General features: G+C 41.5%; 1 protein-coding gene across 1 annotated transcript in view; it reads left to right on the forward strand.

The window, feature by feature from the left end:
* The window catches only part of PAFAH1B1 (platelet activating factor acetylhydrolase 1b regulatory subunit 1), a 104,814-nt gene that overhangs the window by 82,795 nt on the left and 5,980 nt on the right, over positions 1-16,039 (forward strand). Inside the window, exons 6-9 of the mRNA XM_006167568.3 lie at positions 3,001-3,169; positions 7,050-7,152; positions 8,378-8,606; positions 13,886-13,987. Coding sequence (XP_006167630.1) covers positions 3,001-3,169; positions 7,050-7,152; positions 8,378-8,606; positions 13,886-13,987 — 603 coding nt within the window. The remainder of the gene's footprint in view (positions 1-3,000; positions 3,170-7,049; positions 7,153-8,377; positions 8,607-13,885; positions 13,988-16,039) is intronic.

Below are 16,039 nucleotides of genomic sequence, written 5' to 3' on the forward strand. Positions count from 1 at the left end.
CCTGCTAGGATTAGAAACAAAGGCCAGGATTTCCAGTTTCAGCCACTTATATGACCATTGTACTAGTGATCTTGGCCATTGTAGCAAGGAAAGAAGAGAAATAGAAGGCATACATATGGAAAGTAAGAAATGAAACTCTTTATTTGTTGACCACATGATCTTGTACATACAAAATTATAAAGAGTCTGCCACAAAGGGGCCAGCAGGTGGCATGGTGATTAAGGGCACTGGACAACCATGTGGTTGACCGCAGTTCAAATCTTAGACCTGGTAGCTTGCTTTCTTGCTTTTCCCCTGCCCCCTTCCCCTCTCTCTCTTTCTCTGTCCCTTTCTGGTCAAAGTAAAATAAAAATTGAGTAAAGTTAAATAAAATGATTCTTTTCTTTTTATAATTATTACTATCGTATTGAACTTAATTTATTTGTTTTAATTTGACCAGAGAGAGAAGGGGGGGAGTGAGAAAGCAAGCCTCCACGTCTGAGACTCAAACTATGATCGGCCACGTGGGAGTCCAGCACCCTTAACCACCAAACCACCTGCCAACTCCAAATAAAATAATTCTTTAAAAAAAAAAAAGAAATAGAAAGAGAATCTACGGGGACCGGCATTTGACATAATGGCTGTGTCGCTGGACTCCTATGTAGTCGATCATGATTTGAGTCCCCAGACCCTGTGACTTAAACTCATGTCAGATGTGTGTGCCCAAGATCCCAAGAGGAGAAGAGATTGCAGTGTGGCCATCTCCCCCTGGGGAGAGTGATTTCTCACTTTCTGTCTCTCTGTTTCTCTCTGTCTTTCTGGTGAGTGTACATGCCCTATAGCAAAAACCTCCTACCCCCCCCAAAAAAAAAAAATCTACAGCAGAAACTCCTGAAACTATGACTGAATTTAATAGAATCATAGTATACAGGGTCATTGTAAAGAAAGTATAAACTAGCTGTGAATAATTGCAAATTAAAAATAACCACTTACACTAGCATCAGAAAAGCCTGAAATAGTTAAGGATAAGTATAACGAAATGTGCACAAAATTAAACACATAGTAATTATTTTCAATTAGAAGTGTTTTATATATATTGGTAATGATAAGTAAGTTTTTTGTTTGTTTGTTTGTTTGTTTTTAGTAGAGGTTTTTGCTATAGGGCCCATGCACTCACCAGAAAGAGAGAGACAGAAAGCAAGAAATCACCCCGTAGGAGGGATGGCCACACCACAATCCCTTTTCCTTTTTTTTTTTTTGGAGAGATTTTCACTGTAGGGCGCGTGCGCTCGCCAGACAGACAGAGAGAGACATAGAGACAGAAAGCGAGAAATCACCCCCCAGGGGGGGTGGTCACGCCGCAATCCCTTTTCCTCCATTCTCCTCTTGGGATCTTAGGCACACACGCACGTACGCCTGGCATCAGTTTAAGCCACTGGGTCCAGTACTTGAACCATGGTCGGCTACATGGGAGTCCAGTGACATATCATTACGCCATCTGCTGGTCTCAGTAAGTTTTTATTAAAACATTTCTAGAAGATAGCTTCTTTTTTACATATTAGTGGTTGAACCTTTTTTTTTCTTTTTTTTACTGTAATTATGGTCACATGTTAAGTTTGTGTTCTTTTTCATATAGAGAGATTTTTGCTATAGGGCCTGTGCACTCACTGGAGAGACAGAAAACAGGAAATCACCCCCCAGAGGGGATGGCCATGCTGCAATCCCTTCTCCTCTTGGGATTTTGGTCATGCACACACACTCGCCCAGAGTGAGTTTCAAGCCACTGCGTCTAGGACTCTTAACTGCGGTCAATAATGTGGAATTGTTTTATTTAACTTTATTAATTTTTTAATATTTGACCGGAGACAGACTAAGAATGAGAGAGAGAAAGCAAGAAAGCAAGCAGCCATGTCCAGGATTCGAACCACCGTCAGCCATGTGGGAATCCAGTGCCCTTAACCACCATGCCACCTGCCAGCACCCGTCATTGAATTTCTTCCCATAGATGGACTTGCCACCAGTACTGTAATGGTGTGTGCAGTCTCCACCCTTGTACACAAACTCTGGAGTAATTCTGCGAAAGCAGGAACCTTTACAAACCAGCAGATAGTATAAATGGTTATGCTGCCGGACTCCCACATGGCCAACCGTGATTTGAGTCCCGGACCTGGTGGCTTACTTTCTCACTCTCTCTCTCTCATTCTGTACCTCTCTGATCAAATTAAAATAAATAAATAAAGGTAAATAAAATAATTCTTAAAAACAAAAATCAAACAAAACAAAAAAAAACTCACGCCAGGCGCTTGTGCTTGTATGCCCAAAATCCCAAGAGGAGAAATGGAAGAGAAGTGATTGCAGCATGGCCTTCTCTCCAGCGCTCAAAGCATGAAAGTTTTCTCAAAGGAAGGCTATCAACAGCAACATCATGGGGTTGACCGTGGCTGGTGGCAGGCAACTTGAGCAGTCTGCAAAGCCCAGAATAGACATTTTCAACAAACTTTCTAAATACTTCCATTTATGCTTTTGTAGATTTTCTATTCCTGAACAGTTTCTATCTTACAAAGCATTTCCTTGATCCCTAAACATCTGAGCTCTGCAGTCTAGTAGAACTGAGTACTTCTGTATTAAGTACCCTTTAATATTGTACATATAAATGCCTATCCTAGCCCCCTGAAACTTTTTTTTTTTTTTTTGGTACTTAAATTTTCTTATTTATGTATGTTGCCTGCTGTCAGATTGGGGAGGGGCTTTGTCTTATGACTTTCTATACCTAATTACTAGCATAATAAATATTTAGTAGATGTGGTGGTAGAGATCTATTTTAATAATTACAACATCAGTCTTCTCTATAGAAAAAAGACCCAATTTATACTTAAATATGTGTATTTCTAAGACCACTGTCTTTTGGTTACTTGTTCAGTTCGTTAGTCAGAAAGGTGCCAGACTGCCCTGCTAAGTGCAGATGTGAAATGACAAAAGAGTCATGGGCTCGTGTTAACTGACTTTCTCTTCCTTTGACAGGTGTGGGATTACGAGACTGGAGATTTTGAACGAACGCTTAAGGGACACACAGACTCTGTACAGGACATTTCATTCGACCATAGTGGCAAGCTTCTGGCTTCCTGTTCTGCAGATATGACCATTAAACTATGGGATTTTCAGGGCTTTGAATGCATCAGAACCATGCACGGTAAGGGATAGAGGGTAGTACTTTAATAGTGGTTTCTAGCATGACACTTCAGAGCGAAGAATACTCTCTTCTAACAGTGTTCACATTCCCTACATCAGCTTATAATTAATCATCTGTATTGTGGAGGAACATATGATGTAAACAGTCCCTGAACAAGCCACAGTTGAGAGTTATTTCTGTTAAAAGATTTTAAATATCTCTTCATGGTTTACTTAAAATGTTTTTTTTTTTCTTTTTTTTGAAGAGGTTTTTGCTATAGGGCACGTGTGCTCACCAGACAGAGAGAGACAGAAAGTGAGAAATCACCCCCCAGGGGCCATGGCCACGCCACAATCCCTTCTCCATTCTCTTCTCGGGATCTTGGGCACACATGCACACACGCCCGGCGTGAGTTTTAAGCCACCGGATCCCAGACTTGAACCGCGGTCAACTACGTGGGAGTCCAGCAACATAGCCATTACGCTAACTGCTGGTCCCTTAAAATATTTATTTTAACCAGTGTTTTTGGATAAGAAAAATTGTCAGATCATTAATATTATATCCTTCAGAAAATACTAAGTAATTGAAGGGGTTTTTTAATATTATATCCTTGAGAAAATACTAAGTAATTGAAGGGGTTTTTTTGCCCCCATTTTTCTTAATTGGGAAGCCAAAGTCCAGAAAGAGTATGTTGAAAGCTGTAAGCTACATTCTCTTGCTTACTTACAAATGTTCCACATTTATTACATTCATTGTTGGCTTGTTTTCTGGGTCTTGTTGTAGAGACTATTTTCTGAGGCAATGTGGTTTTTATGGGAAAAGCATAGTCTTTGGAATCAGATATTTGGTTTAAATTCCTACTTGTTTACCTATGGCATTAGGCCATTTTAACCTCTTTTATCTGCAAAATGGATGAAAGAAATTAAATATCTAAACCATAGAGTTGTCATGAGCATAAATGAGATCATTTTTCATATAGGAGGTGTTCACTAAATAAGAATTTTTGTTGTTTCTAAACATGAATTTTTTTAATGTGTAATTATTTTATTTAGCTTTATTTATTTATTTGATTTGACCAGAGAGGGACAGAGTGAGAGAGCACACGTGAAAGAGAGAGGAAAGTGAGAAAGCAAGCCACCAAGTCCGGGACTCAAACCGTGGTTGGCCATGTGGGAAGGAGTCCATTGCCTCTAACCACCACGCCACCTGCCAGCCCCTAAACATGGAATTTGAATGTTTGGATTTTATATAAGAAACACATACTCTGTTAGTAATAAACTGTTGTTAAAATTTAGCTGGCCTTGTAGCCTAATAATTAAAGGGAGCTGGATCCCACATGACTGACTGTGGTTTGAGTCCCAACTCCAGCAGCTTGAAAAATATGCTTGGGGGGCCAGAAGGTGGTGTGGTTGTTGGTGCTGAACTCTCATATGGCCTACTGTGATTTCAGTCCTGGGCCCGTGGAGTTGAAACCTATGCCAGCGTTGTGTGTGAGGAGTATGCCCAAAGTCCCGAGAAGAGAATGGCGAAGGGACATCCCCCCTGAGGGATCATTTCTCTCTCTCTCTCTATGTCTCTCTGGCAAGTTCATACACCCTGTAGCAAAAAAAAAAAAAAAAAAAAAATATCTTTTAAAAAGGAAAGAAAGAAAGGAAAAGACGCTGGACACATGTGCATGCATGCATGCCCCAAGAAGGGATTGAATTGTGACCACACTCCATTAGAGGTTACTTTCTCCCAGTGTCTGTCTGGCAATTACATGCACCCTCTGACAGTTAAAAAAAATATTTACCGGGAACAGCTATGTGGCTACGTCACTGGACTCCCACGTAGTCAACCATGGTTCGAGTCCCAGACCTGGTGGCTTAAACACACTGGGCGCTTGTGCGTGCGTGCCCAAGATCCTGAGAGGAGAGCGGAGGAGAAGGGATTGCGGCGTGGTCATCCCCCCTAGGCGTGATTTCTCACTTTCTGTCTCTGTCTGTCTTTCTGGTGAGCACACAACGCCCTATAGCAAAAACCTCTCCAAAAAAAAAACCTCACACAAGTGAGCTACGTGATTATATAAAGGGCATATTTTGCAGCTTGTGTTTTTCCCAAAATTTAAATGTATTAGGAAACTTTACCAATTAAAGTATTTCCTAGCTGTTGTATATACCTTGAAATCATTTATTGATGAGGACTTCCTGAGGCTTTTCCTACAAAGGATTGCTAATTAAAAGTGTAAATAATGTATATGGAATGATACATATTTTTTTTACCCACATGAACATTAAGAACAAAGAAATAATTCTAGACCACTGTTTTATTTATTATTTATTTTTGCCATAGGGCATGTATACTCGCTGGAGAGAAACAGAAAGACAGTGAGAGGGAGAGTAAGAAATCACCCCCTGAGGGGATGGCCATGCTGCTGTCCCTTCTCCTGGAATTTTAGGCATGAGCGCACATGTACTTAGTATAATTTGCAAGTCACTGAGTCCTGTACTCAGACTGCAATTGGCCCTGTGGGAGTCTAGCACCATAACCACTACACCACCTGCTGGCTCCTTGACTTCTCTTTTAAATAGAGAAGCAGATCCAATTTCCTTAACCATTCTGTTTAGTTGTATAAATCTTTTTTCTTTCTTATATCTTAGAATATCAACCATAGGGGGGCCAGCAGGTGGCATTGTGGTTAAGGTTACTGGATTCCCACATGGCCTACTGCAGTTCGAGTCCCAGACCTGGTGGCTTCCTTTCTCGCTTTCCCTTTCACACTCTGTCTGTCTCTGGTCAAAATTAAAAATAATAATAACAAATGGAATTAAATAAATAGTTCTTTAAAAAAAAAAAAAGGAATATGGGACGAGCAGTTAGCGTAATGGCTATGTCACTGAACTCTCATGTAGTCGACCGTGGTTTGAGTCCCGGATCCGGTGGCTTAAACTCATGCCCTGTTCATGTATGTGTGTGCCCAAGATTCTAAGAGGCGAATGGAGGAGAAGGGATTGTGGCATGGCTATCCCCCCTGGGGGGTGATTCCTCGCTTTCTATCTCTGTCTCTTTGGTGAGCACATGCACCCTATATCAAAAACTTCTCCAAAATTAATAATAATAAGGAATATCAACTATAGGAAACTGTGTTTTTTTAATATTAACATTCAGACTTAGTACAGTGTTTGAATATATTCAAATGATGATAATGCTAATGTCTTATTATTTTTAAATAATGTTGTACAGGTTGAAGTTTAATCATAAAGGGGCAGAGAGTTGGCGTTTTGGCTAAAGGCTTTGGATTCCCACGTGACCGACCATAATTTGAGTCCCAGATCTGGTGGCCTGCCTTCTCCCTTTCCCTTTCTTTCTCTCTCTGTCTCTCCATGGGCAGATTAAAAAATAATAACAAATGGAATTAAATCTTATTTAAAAACTTAATCGTAGGGACCAGCAATTAGTGTAATGACTATGTCGCTGGACTCCCATGTAGTCGGCCATGGTTCGAGTCCCTGACCAGGTGGCTTAAACTCAACACCAGGCGCATGTGCGTATGTGCGTGCCCAAGATCCCAAGAGGAGAATGGAGGAGAAAGGATTGTGGCGTGGCTATCCCCCTGGGCGGTGGTTTCTCGCTTTCTGTCTCTCTGTCTCTATCTGGCAAGCACTCGCACCCTATAGCGAAGACCTTTCAAAAAAAAAAAAAATCAATCATAAATAGAGCTGTTTTCTTGGGGAGTGTTTCAAGTTACTTATTTTTTAACTTTTTGTATAAGTCCAGGTTTCTTACCAAATTTATGTAACACTCAGTATATTTAGAACTTGCCATAATGTTTGAAATCCTGTGGTAAAATCCCATGATAAATTGAGGTTTTATTGCTCTTGGTGGTGTTTCACTTAATATATTACTGTGTTCTGTATTTTAGGCCACGACCACAATGTTTCCTCAGTAGCCATCATGCCCAATGGAGATCACATAGTGTCTGCCTCAAGGGATAAAACTATAAAAATGTGGGAAGTGCAAACTGGGTAAGTAGAGTTAGCTGAAAAAGCATTAGCTGAGAGGCCAGCAGGTGGTGTGGTGGTTACGGCACTGGACTCTCACATGGCCCACTAAGATTCATGTCCTGGACCTGGTGACATGAAATTCATGCTGGGTGTGTGGGTGTGTGCATGTGCCCAAAATCCCAAGAGGAGAATGAAGGAGAAGGGATTGTGGCCATCCTCCCCTAGGGGATGATCTGTCATTTTCCTTATCTCTGTTTCCATCTCTCTCTGGCGAGCATACACACCCTATAGCAAAAACCTGAAAAAAGAAAAGGCATCACCTAATGAGAGATTAAAAAGAAAAATATTGTGTTGTGAGTGTTACAGTAATTTTGGCTTTAACTTCGAATGCCAACTATAACAGTTGCATGATAATACTTTAAAACCGAGTTTGATCTCTAAGTGAGAGAATCTCTCTGTTCTAAAGAACTATTTCTAGGGACCAGCAGATGGCATAATGGCTACGTCGCTGGACTCTCATGTAGTTGGACCGTGGTTTGAGCCCTGGACCCGGTGTCTTAAACTCACACTGGGCACGTGTGTGTGTGTGCCCAAGATCCTGAGAGGAGAATGGAGGAGAAGGGATTGTGGTGTGGCCATCCCCACTAGGGGGTGATTTTTTGCTTTCTCTCTCTGTCTGGCGAGTGCACATGCCCTATAGCAACAACTCCTCCCCCCCGCCCAAAATAAAAAAGAAAATTCTATATGACTTGTTCTCTCTATGGTCTTACGTTAGGTGATCTCTCTGTAGGTTTAAATTAAAATTTAAATAATGTTGCTGGTGGTATGCTCCATTAGGATGAATTTGGTTGTGCTAAGAATTATACTTAGTTGTTATAATAAAACCTTAACCTACCATTTTACCCAGGTTTAGTAGGGCATATTTTTTCACCAACATGGCCAGAAATATTTTTGCTAAGTTTATTATATATATTAGTTTTCAATTATTTTATCACTATATATCTTTTACTTTCTAGACTTTGTTGAATTGGGTAGGTCCTTGATGATACTCACTTATTTTGACCAATACTTGACTTTCTGACCTGTCCCTGTCTTACTAACCAGTATTATGCATTTACTTGTTGACTTGGACTCAATTTCTCTAACTTGGTGCATTCTCTTCATCCCAGTGCATAGTTATTTTGTGTTAACTTCTGGGAAGTGTCCTCCTAATGATTGTCATTCTCAACATAATTCATATTGACAGCTACTGTGTGAAGACATTCACGGGACATAGAGAATGGGTACGTATGGTACGGCCAAATCAGGATGGCACTCTGATAGCCAGCTGTTCCAATGACCAGACTGTGCGTGTATGGGTCGTAGCAACAAAGGAATGCAAGGCCGAGCTTCGAGAACATGAGCATGTGGTAGAATGCATTTCCTGGGCTCCAGAAAGCTCATATTCTTCCATCTCTGAAGCAACAGGATCTGAGGTACTGTACCATTTTATTATTTCATTGCTGGTATCTTAGAATCTTAAATAATTTTTCTGATTCTCAATTTCAGGGCTGTTAATGCATTTTAAAATCTGTATTTCAGAATTCTGAAGTTCTTCTTACTCTTCCCAACATGTAAACATGTTTATGCTTTTAAACCAGGAGTCTTATTGTTGTCACCTGACCTTTGACTTGATACATGATGAGGATGAGGGACTCTCCTGAAAAGTGAAAGTGATCATTTAAGTTGATAAGAACTATCATTGTTATAAGAGTGTATCAGAGGGCCAACAGGTGGCATGGAAGTTAAGGTGCTGGATTCCCACATGGTCACCCACAGTTCAAGTCCTAGGCCTGGCAGCTTGAAAATCATGCTGGGAGTGGGACCAGTAGATGGCATAATGGTTATGTCACTGGACTCCCACGTAGTTGACCACAGTTTGAGTCCCAGATCTAGAGGCTTAAAACTCCCACCGCAGTCCTTTCTCCTCCATTCTCCTCTCGGGATCTTAGGCACGCACACACACGCGCCCGGTGTGAGTTTAAGCCACCGGGTCCAGGACTTGAACCACAGTTGACTACATGGGAGTTCAGTGACACAGCCATTATGCTAACTGCTGGTCCCTTGATAACTCACTGTTTACATTTTCTCTAGTTATGCATGATTTCTTCTTTTGTTTAATTCTTTGATTAGCTGAATTATAAATTCACGTAATTAAAAAAAAATTGTTATAGGGTGCAAATGCTGGCTGAAGAAAGAGAGGGGGTGAGAAAGCACCTCCCCAGGGGGATGATCCTGCTGCAGTCCCTCCTCCTGCACTCTCCTCTCAGGATTTTGGGCCACACACATGTGCCTGGCATGTTTTCCAAGCCATTAGGTCCACGACTCAAAACTTGGAGTTGATCGTGTGGGAACCAGCTGCCTCAACCATCATACCACCTAGGTAGCCCTTAAGTAATTTTTATCAGATAGTACATTTGTTTTGTTCTGTTGGGTTTTTTTGTTTGTTGGGTTTTTGTTTTTGTTTTTTGAGAGGTTTTTGCTATAGGGCATGTGCGCTCCTCAGAAAGACAGAGACAGAGCAAGAAATCACTCCCCCAGGGGGCATGGCCACTCCACAATCCCCTCTCCTCCATTCTCCTCTCGGGATCTTGAGCAGGCACGCACACGTGCCCAGCATGAGTTTAAGCCACCGGGTCCAGGGCACGAACTGCGGTTGACTACATGGGAGTCCAGCGACATAACCATTACGCCATCTGTTGATCCCCAGATAGTACATTTTTTAAAGATTACTTTCTGTTACCATTTCAGTTGGAAGATAACTCAACTAGATATAGAATTCTTGGGTCATACCTTTCAGTCAAGAATCAGTAAGTTATTCTTGAGGTCACACATTGTTTAAATAAATGTGCTAGGTACTAGTGTTGATGCTCAGAAAATAACAACCCAAACGTGGAATTTTTTTGCCATGCTAATGTTCAATAAAAATGACACGAATTACTGTTTGAAATAAGTTTCTCTTCGAAGTTGCAACAGACCAGACCATCATGGTGCTACACATGCTAAAATGTCACATCACCAAAGTCCAACTTTAAGGAAGCTGATAGATCCCAAAACAGGACAGTTTGTGTTGAAAACAGAAGATTCAGTCTACCTGAGTCAGTGCCATAAGGAAACGAAACTTATGACTTTCACAGAAATACGAACCTGAAGGGACCAGGAGATGGTGTAATGGTTACATCACTGGACTCCCATGTAGTCAGCCACAGTTTGAGTCCCGGACCCAGAGGCTTAAAACTCACACCAGGTATACATGTGTGCATGCCCAAAATCCCAAGGGAAAGGGATTATGGTGTGGCCATCTCCCTTAGGGGCGATTTCCCACTTTCTGTCTCTGTCTCTCCAGCAAGTGCACATGCCTATAGCAAAAATCTCTCAAAAAAAAGAAAAAAGGAATGTGAACCTGAAATAGCTTGAGATATTAACTAGACTCAGTGGATTTCCTTATTGACCAAGACCATTCCTCCTTTACCTCCCAGTATTTACATCTCTTGGTTATAACCTTCAAAATGTTTCAGCTATAGGCCATCCTGGTAACTTGTAAAAAATTACCCAGATAAATAAAATTCTAGTCTCCCAGACATGTGCTTAGCCCTATTTTTAAGATACTAACCATCATAAAGACTGAAATCAAGGGAACCAGCAGTTAGCATAATGAGTATGTCACTGGACTCCCACGTAGTCGACCGTGGTTCGTGTCCCAGACCCTGTGGCTTAGAACTCACGCCAGGCGCATGTGCATGCATGCCCAAGATCCCGAGAGGAGAACGGAGAAGGGATTGTGGCGTGACCATCCCCCCTGGGGGGTGATTTCTCGCTTCTCTATGTCTCTGTCTGTCTGATGAGCACATGCGCCATATAGTGAAAACCTCTCAAAAAAAAAAAAAAAAGACTGAAATCAAAAAGAGTACAAATTAAAAGTCATGAAGAAATGTAATAAAACTCGCCTCGGGGGCAAGCAGGTGGTATAATGGTTCAGGCACTGGACTCCCACGCGGCCAACCACGATTTGAGCTTTGGATTGGGGGACCAGCAGTTAACGTAATGGCGAGCGCATGTGCCCTATAGCAAAAACCTCTGTTAAAAAAAAAAAAAAAAAACAACGAGATATCAACATTAAATCCAATGAAACAAAAAGTTTTAAGCACAGAACAAACTACAGTTAAGATTTTTTTAATTCAATATAAAAATAATAGTAAAACAAAATCTTAGAACATGACTAGAAATTGAGAGTTGTTTTTTTGTTTTTTGTTTGTTTGTTTGTTTGTTTTTGGAGAGATTTTTGCTATAGGGCGCGTGCACTCGCCAGACAGAGAGAGAGAGAGACATAGAGACAGAAAGCGAGAAATCACCCCCCAGGGAGGATGGTCACACCGCCATCCCTTCTCCTCCATTCTCCTCTCGGGATCTTGGGCACGCACGCACACGCGCCCGGCGTGAGTTCTAAGCCACCGGGTCCGGGACATGAACCACGGTCGACTACGTGCGAGTCCAGTGACATAGCCATTATGCTAACTGCTGGTTCCCTAGACTGTTTGGTTTTATAAAATTTATTTTAAAATGTAAAAGGAGGGGCCAGCAGATGGTGTAATGGTTACATCACTGTACTCCTGTGTAGTCAACCATGGTTTGAGTTGTGGACCCGGTGGCTTAAAACTCACACCAGGTGCTTATATGTGCATGCTTAAAATCCTGAGAGAAGAATGGTGGAGAAGGGATTGGTGCATGATCATCCCCCCTGGGGAGTGATTTCTCACTTTCTGTCTCTCCGGTGAGTGTACACGTCATATAGCAAAAATGCTCTCTCTAAAAAAAATTTTTTTTTTAATGTGTAAGGGAGGCTAGCCAGTGTCATGGTGGGTAAGGCTACTGGATCCTACGTATCCAATCACACAATTTATGAGTCCTGGACTCAGACTTGAGAAGCACATCAGATGTATTTTTCTTCTCCCCTCCACTCCCACTTCTAGTGAGCACATGCACCCCATGGGGAAAAAAATTTTTAATAGGTTTTTGCCATAGGGCATGTGCACTCACCAGAGAGACAGAGACAGAAGGAAACTAAGAAATCACTCCCCAGAGGGAGAGGGCCACTGTATTACCGTCTCCTGTTCCCTCTTGGGATTTTGGGCATGCACACACATGTGCCAATTATGATTTTCAAGCCATTGGGTTCAGGACTTGAACTGTGGTTAACTTTGTAGGAATCTAGCACCTTAACCACCTTACTACACCATCTGCTAGCCTCGGCAAAACAAACAAACAAACAAAATATGAGAGGTTTTTGCTGTAGGGTGCTTGTGCTCGCCAGAAAAACAGAGAGACAGAAAGTGAGAAATCACCCCCCAAGGAAGATGACCATGCCGCAGTTCCTTCTCCATTCTCCTCTCAGGATCTTGGGCATGCACGCATACGCACCCGGCATGAATTTAAGCCACCGGGTTTGGGACTCGAACTGTATTTGACTACATGGGAGTCCAGCAATGTAGCCATTAATGTCAACTGCTTGTCCCAAAATTTTTTTACTTTTTTTTTTTTTTTTTTGGAGAGGTTTTCGCTATAGGGCGCATGCGCATGCGCTCGCCAAAATTTTTAAAATGAGGGACCAGCAGTTAGCGTGATGGCTGTCGCTGGACTCCCACGTAGTCGACCGTGGTTCGCGTCCCGGACCCGGTGGCTTAAAACTCATGCCGGGCGCGTGTGCGTGCGTGCCCAAGATCCCGAGAGGAGAATGGAGGAGAAGGGATTGCGGCGTGGCCATCCCCCCTGGGGGGTGATTTCTTGCTTTCTGTCTCTCTCTCTCTGTCTGGCGAGCGCACACGCCCTATAGCAAAAACAAACAAAACCAAAAAAACCTCTCCAAAATTTTTAAAATGAAAAACTTTATTTATGATTAGTTTTAAAAATCATGGAATGTTATTCCTATAAATAAATTGTATGGGCCAACATTGACCATATTTCTTTTTCCTTAAATTGCCATAAGGCACATGGGAGGGAGGGAGAGAGAAAGTACACTGCCCACTCCCGTGGGGCATGATCACTCTGCAGTCTTTTTCTTTCCTGTTCCTTTGTCCTACTGTGGCCACCCATATACATGTACCTGGCCTGTTTTTGTTTTGTTTTGTTTTGCCAGGCCAGGATTTGAACTGCAGTTGGCCACATGGAATCCAGCTCTCTTAACCATTAGGCTATGAGGCTGGCTGAACCACATCTCTTTTTATAAAAAGGCATTTCCGTCATGGATTTTTAAACTACACTTTAATGAACAAAGGAAAGAAATCCCTGTGTTCCTCTTATGCATTCCAGTTCCTTTTCTAAATGAGGCTTCTATTAGGATCTCTGTTTTGGCTAGCCCATCACATTTCATTCTTTTTAATGGCCTTTAGTGGTCATTACTCACTGTATTACCATAAGTTTTATTCAGGCTCAACTTTATTTTTTAATAAAAGCTTTATTAAACCATTTTAAATTCTTCCTGATGACAACTGGTATTATAGCCAATGAGTCTTAATCTAAGTGGAGGTTTTATTTTTATGTTATCTGGGTTCATTTCTGTATAGCATTGGTTTAGCATCAAAAGACTTCTAGATTTCAATAGATAAAAACAAATTGCACTTTTACAAAATTGGAAATAAATATCATTAGTAGGTAGAGACTATCTAAGGTATTTACCTAACTTCTTGCATAGGAAACTTCACTTTTATGTTCTCTGCAGACTAAAAAAAGTGGCAAACCTGGGCCATTCTTGCTGTCTGGATCCAGAGACAAGACTATTAAGATGTGGGATGTCAGTACTGGCATGTGCCTTATGACCCTGGTAAGTTGCATAATCACAATCTCACTGTTGCTTTTGCATTCACTGTGGAATCAGATGCCTTGTAATGTCTTATTAAATCTGACTTATTCTGAACTTTACAATAACTTTATAAAGATGTTTTTCTTTGCACTTTCATCTTTTGTTATTATAGTGATGTGAAAGGTACTTCTGTGAACTCTCATGTCATAATAATGTGTAAAGCGGGGCCAATGGGTGACATAGTGGTTTAGGCATTGGGATTCCCACATGGATGGCTTTGATTTGAGTCCCAGACTTGGCAGCTTGAAAATCACACTGGGTGGGGCTGTCAGGTGGCATGGTGGTTAAAGGCGCTGAATCCCTACATGGCTGACCATGGTTCGAGTCCCAGACAAGTTAAATAAAATAATTCTTTAAAAAAAAAAAAAAATCACACTGGGCATGTGTACTTGTATGCCCAAAATCCCAGGAGATTGGAGAAAAAGGGATTGCTATGTGGCCATTTCCCTGGAGGGTGATTTCTCACTTTAAAACTCTCACTGTCTCTCTCTCTGTCTCTTTCTATCAAGCAAGTGCACACATCCTATGGCAAAAATCTTTTTTTAAAAAAAAAAAAAAGGGACTAGCAGTTGGCATAATGGCTATGTCGCTGGACTCCCTTGTAGTCCACCGTGGTTCGAGTCACAGACACGGTGGCTTAAAACTCATGCCAGGCATGTGTGCATGCATGCCCAAGATCCCAAGAAGAGAATGGAGGAGAAGGGATTGTGGCATGTCCATCCCCCCTGTGGGGTGATTTCTTGCTTTCTGTCTCTCTGTCTCTTTCTGTCTTTCTGGCACACGCATGCTCCCTATAGTAAAAATCTCTCAAAAAAAAATTTTTTTTTTTAAAGGTACAAAGTGGGACCACCAATTGGCGTGATGGCTAATGTCGCTGGACTCCCACGTAGTCGACCATGGTTCGCGTCCCAGACCCAGTGGCTTAAAACTCACACTGGGCACGTGTGTGTGCGTGCCAAAGATCCCGAGAGGAGAATGGAGGAAAAGGGATTGCGGCATAGCCATCCCCCCTGGGGGTGATTTCTTGCTTTCTGTCTCTCTCTGTCTGTTTGGCAAGTGCACGTGCCCTATAGTGAAAACCTCTCCTCCCCCCCCCCAAAAAAAAAAGGGTGCAAAGCTAGTCTTTGCTGAGTGGGGAGCCATCCTAACTCACTGTGTCTTTAAAAATATTATATTTTCTCCTGTAGAAGAGAAACAGCATTCTTATAGACTCTTTTGTTTTAAGGTTTAATTTTATTCATTCGTTTATTTTAATTTGACCAGAGAAAGACAGACACAGAGAGAGAAGAAAAGTAATAAAACAAGCCACCATGTCTAGGACTCGAACTGTGGTTGGCCATGTGGGAGTGTTTAGTGCCTTGACCACCATGCCACCTGCTGGCCAAAGACTCTTATTTTTAAAGAGTGTTGCGATGCTGAAGCTACTGGGTACTATACAACTAACTGCTTCAAGTCCCAGACCCAGTGGCTTGAAAATCACAGTGGCTTGTGTGTGCCCAGAATCCCCAGAGGAAAATGGAGAACTGACTGCAACATGACTATATCTCTATTGGGTGATTTCTCACTTTCTCTGTCTCCTCTCTCTCTGTCTCTGGAGAGCATACATGTCCTATAGCAAACCATATACATATATATATATTCTTTTTCACTGTATTTTTATTAATTTTTTAATGTTATGTTTTTGTTCACACAGTGTAATTTTCCATTCTGGAATTAGCAATTCTAGCTTTATGAATTAGAAATGCTTTTTTCATTTTGGGAGCATCTAGATTTTCGTATGAGGGAAGATAGAATGCTCTTAAGGGATTAAGGACATTCTTGTTTGCCTAAAAAGTTCCACAGGTGTCTGTGGATATTATCCCAGTAGCAGTTTTTATAATTTGGCATCACATTTGTTTAAAGGTTCTTTAGGTGCTTAGATGCCTTGAAATGACTATCTGCAGTGGGTAACAGACACATGTGGAAGCATCATCAGGATATGGTTAGAAAATTAAGCCCTCCTCTTAATATTGA

This window comes from Tupaia chinensis, unplaced genomic scaffold, assembly GCF_000334495.1.
Source record: "Tupaia chinensis unplaced genomic scaffold, TupChi_1.0 Scaffold144899_1, whole genome shotgun sequence".
NCBI lineage: Eukaryota > Metazoa > Chordata > Mammalia > Scandentia > Tupaiidae > Tupaia > Tupaia belangeri.